We start from the raw sequence: 1,406 nt of genomic DNA, 5'->3' as shown, positions 1-1,406 counted from the left end.
TGCGTTGTGGGGGTTGGCCGGAGGGGAGGGGTTTGGGGGGGGAGAGGGGGAGGGTAAGACGAACCACTGACGATTGAAGCAGGTACCAGAGATATAGACGGATACCCCGGGCGAAGGGGGAGGATAGGAGGCGATGGAAGGGTAGAGTGCACGCATACATACGCACATACACCAACACACAAAGAAGCTCAGCGATATCTGTCGTTGTTTCGGTAAACTTGGGCATGTGACATTTTTTTTCCGGCATCTCGCGACTGAGTCCATTAAGAATAACCACATACATACATACATACATACATACATACATACATACATACATACATACATACATACATACATACATACATACATACATACATACATACATGCCCGCGAATTATCTCCTTCCCACGCCGGCGCTGCCGCAGGGGAGGTCGCTACCGCGGCTGCGGGTTTCGACGTCATCACATTTGCCGGGGGGGCATGGAGCTGGAGTCTGGGGTACGGCGAGCGAATGGGGCTGTTGCAGAGTAGTCAGGTGCCGTACTCTGGGCGGCAGGTTGGCGGGCGTTACTCCTCCAAGACGCCGCCGGGGGCAGGTGGGGCAGGTGGGGGATCCCTCTGTGCGTGTGTAGTGTGCTTACAGGCTTGTCCTTGTGTGTTCGTCTGTGCCTCTGTCTATCCCGTGTAACTCTGTCTGTCTGTGTGTCTGTCTGTACCTCTGTATATCCGTTTATGCTTTAGTGGACTGAGCTGCAAGCGGGAAGTGCTGAAAATGTGTGTGTGTATGTATGTATGTGTTGAATCAACGGGTGCCGCCTATCTCCTGACCCGTGCCCTTTTGCCTGAGTTGACCGCTTACCGCCGTACTTATCCTGCCCCACTGCTCTTCACTGCGCTTTACTGCTCTTCACTGCTCTTCACTGCGCTTTACGTCCGTTGGAAAAAGTATTGAACCTTTACTTCTTGCACGTGTAATTATCCCCCCTCCCCCGCCGCTCCTCTCCCCCCCCGTCTATACACACACACACACAAACCCACCTCCTCCTCACCCACCCACCCACCCACCCGTTCTTGGATCTCCCCGACAGGCTCCCGCAATGGCTCACCGGAACGATCCCGCTTCGGTGGTGGTTTCGGAGCCGCCTCAGCAGCCGGCGGCGGCCTGGCCCTGATGCCCACCCAGCCCGACTTGCTTTCCGACGCTCAGCGCTGGGTCGCCAACTGGCCTGATGCAGTGGGTCAGACCAACTTGCTGTCCGCGTTTCATGTGGCTGAGCAACACGCGGCGGCGGATTGCTGGTACATTCTGTCGGATGGCTTGGCACACGACCAGCAGGCGTGCCTGGAGTACTTGGCGCGCAGGAGCGAGGCGGGGTGTTTGCCGGTTATACATGCCGTGGGTAGGTTTGGGGGGAATAAGGGGG

The 1,406-nt window shown here is 56.7% G+C and overlaps 1 protein-coding gene across 1 annotated transcript in view; it reads left to right on the top strand.

The window, feature by feature from the left end:
* The window catches only part of VOLCADRAFT_97142 (uncharacterized protein), a gene marked incomplete at both ends in the record, with an annotated part of 9,675 nt that overhangs the window by 3,410 nt on the left and 4,859 nt on the right, over positions 1–1,406 (top strand). The window contains 2 exons of the mRNA XM_002956173.1: positions 408–480; positions 1,071–1,378. Of these exons, the coding sequence (XP_002956219.1) occupies positions 408–480; positions 1,071–1,378 (381 nt within the window). The remainder of the gene's footprint in view (positions 1–407; positions 481–1,070; positions 1,379–1,406) is intronic.

Source organism: Volvox carteri (assembly GCF_000143455.1).
Source record: "Volvox carteri f. nagariensis unplaced genomic scaffold VOLCAscaffold_58, whole genome shotgun sequence".
Lineage (NCBI taxonomy): Eukaryota > Viridiplantae > Chlorophyta > Chlorophyceae > Chlamydomonadales > Volvocaceae > Volvox > Volvox carteri.
The sequence above is the reverse complement of the archived record's forward strand: the minus strand, read 5'-3'. Positions and strand labels throughout refer to the sequence as shown.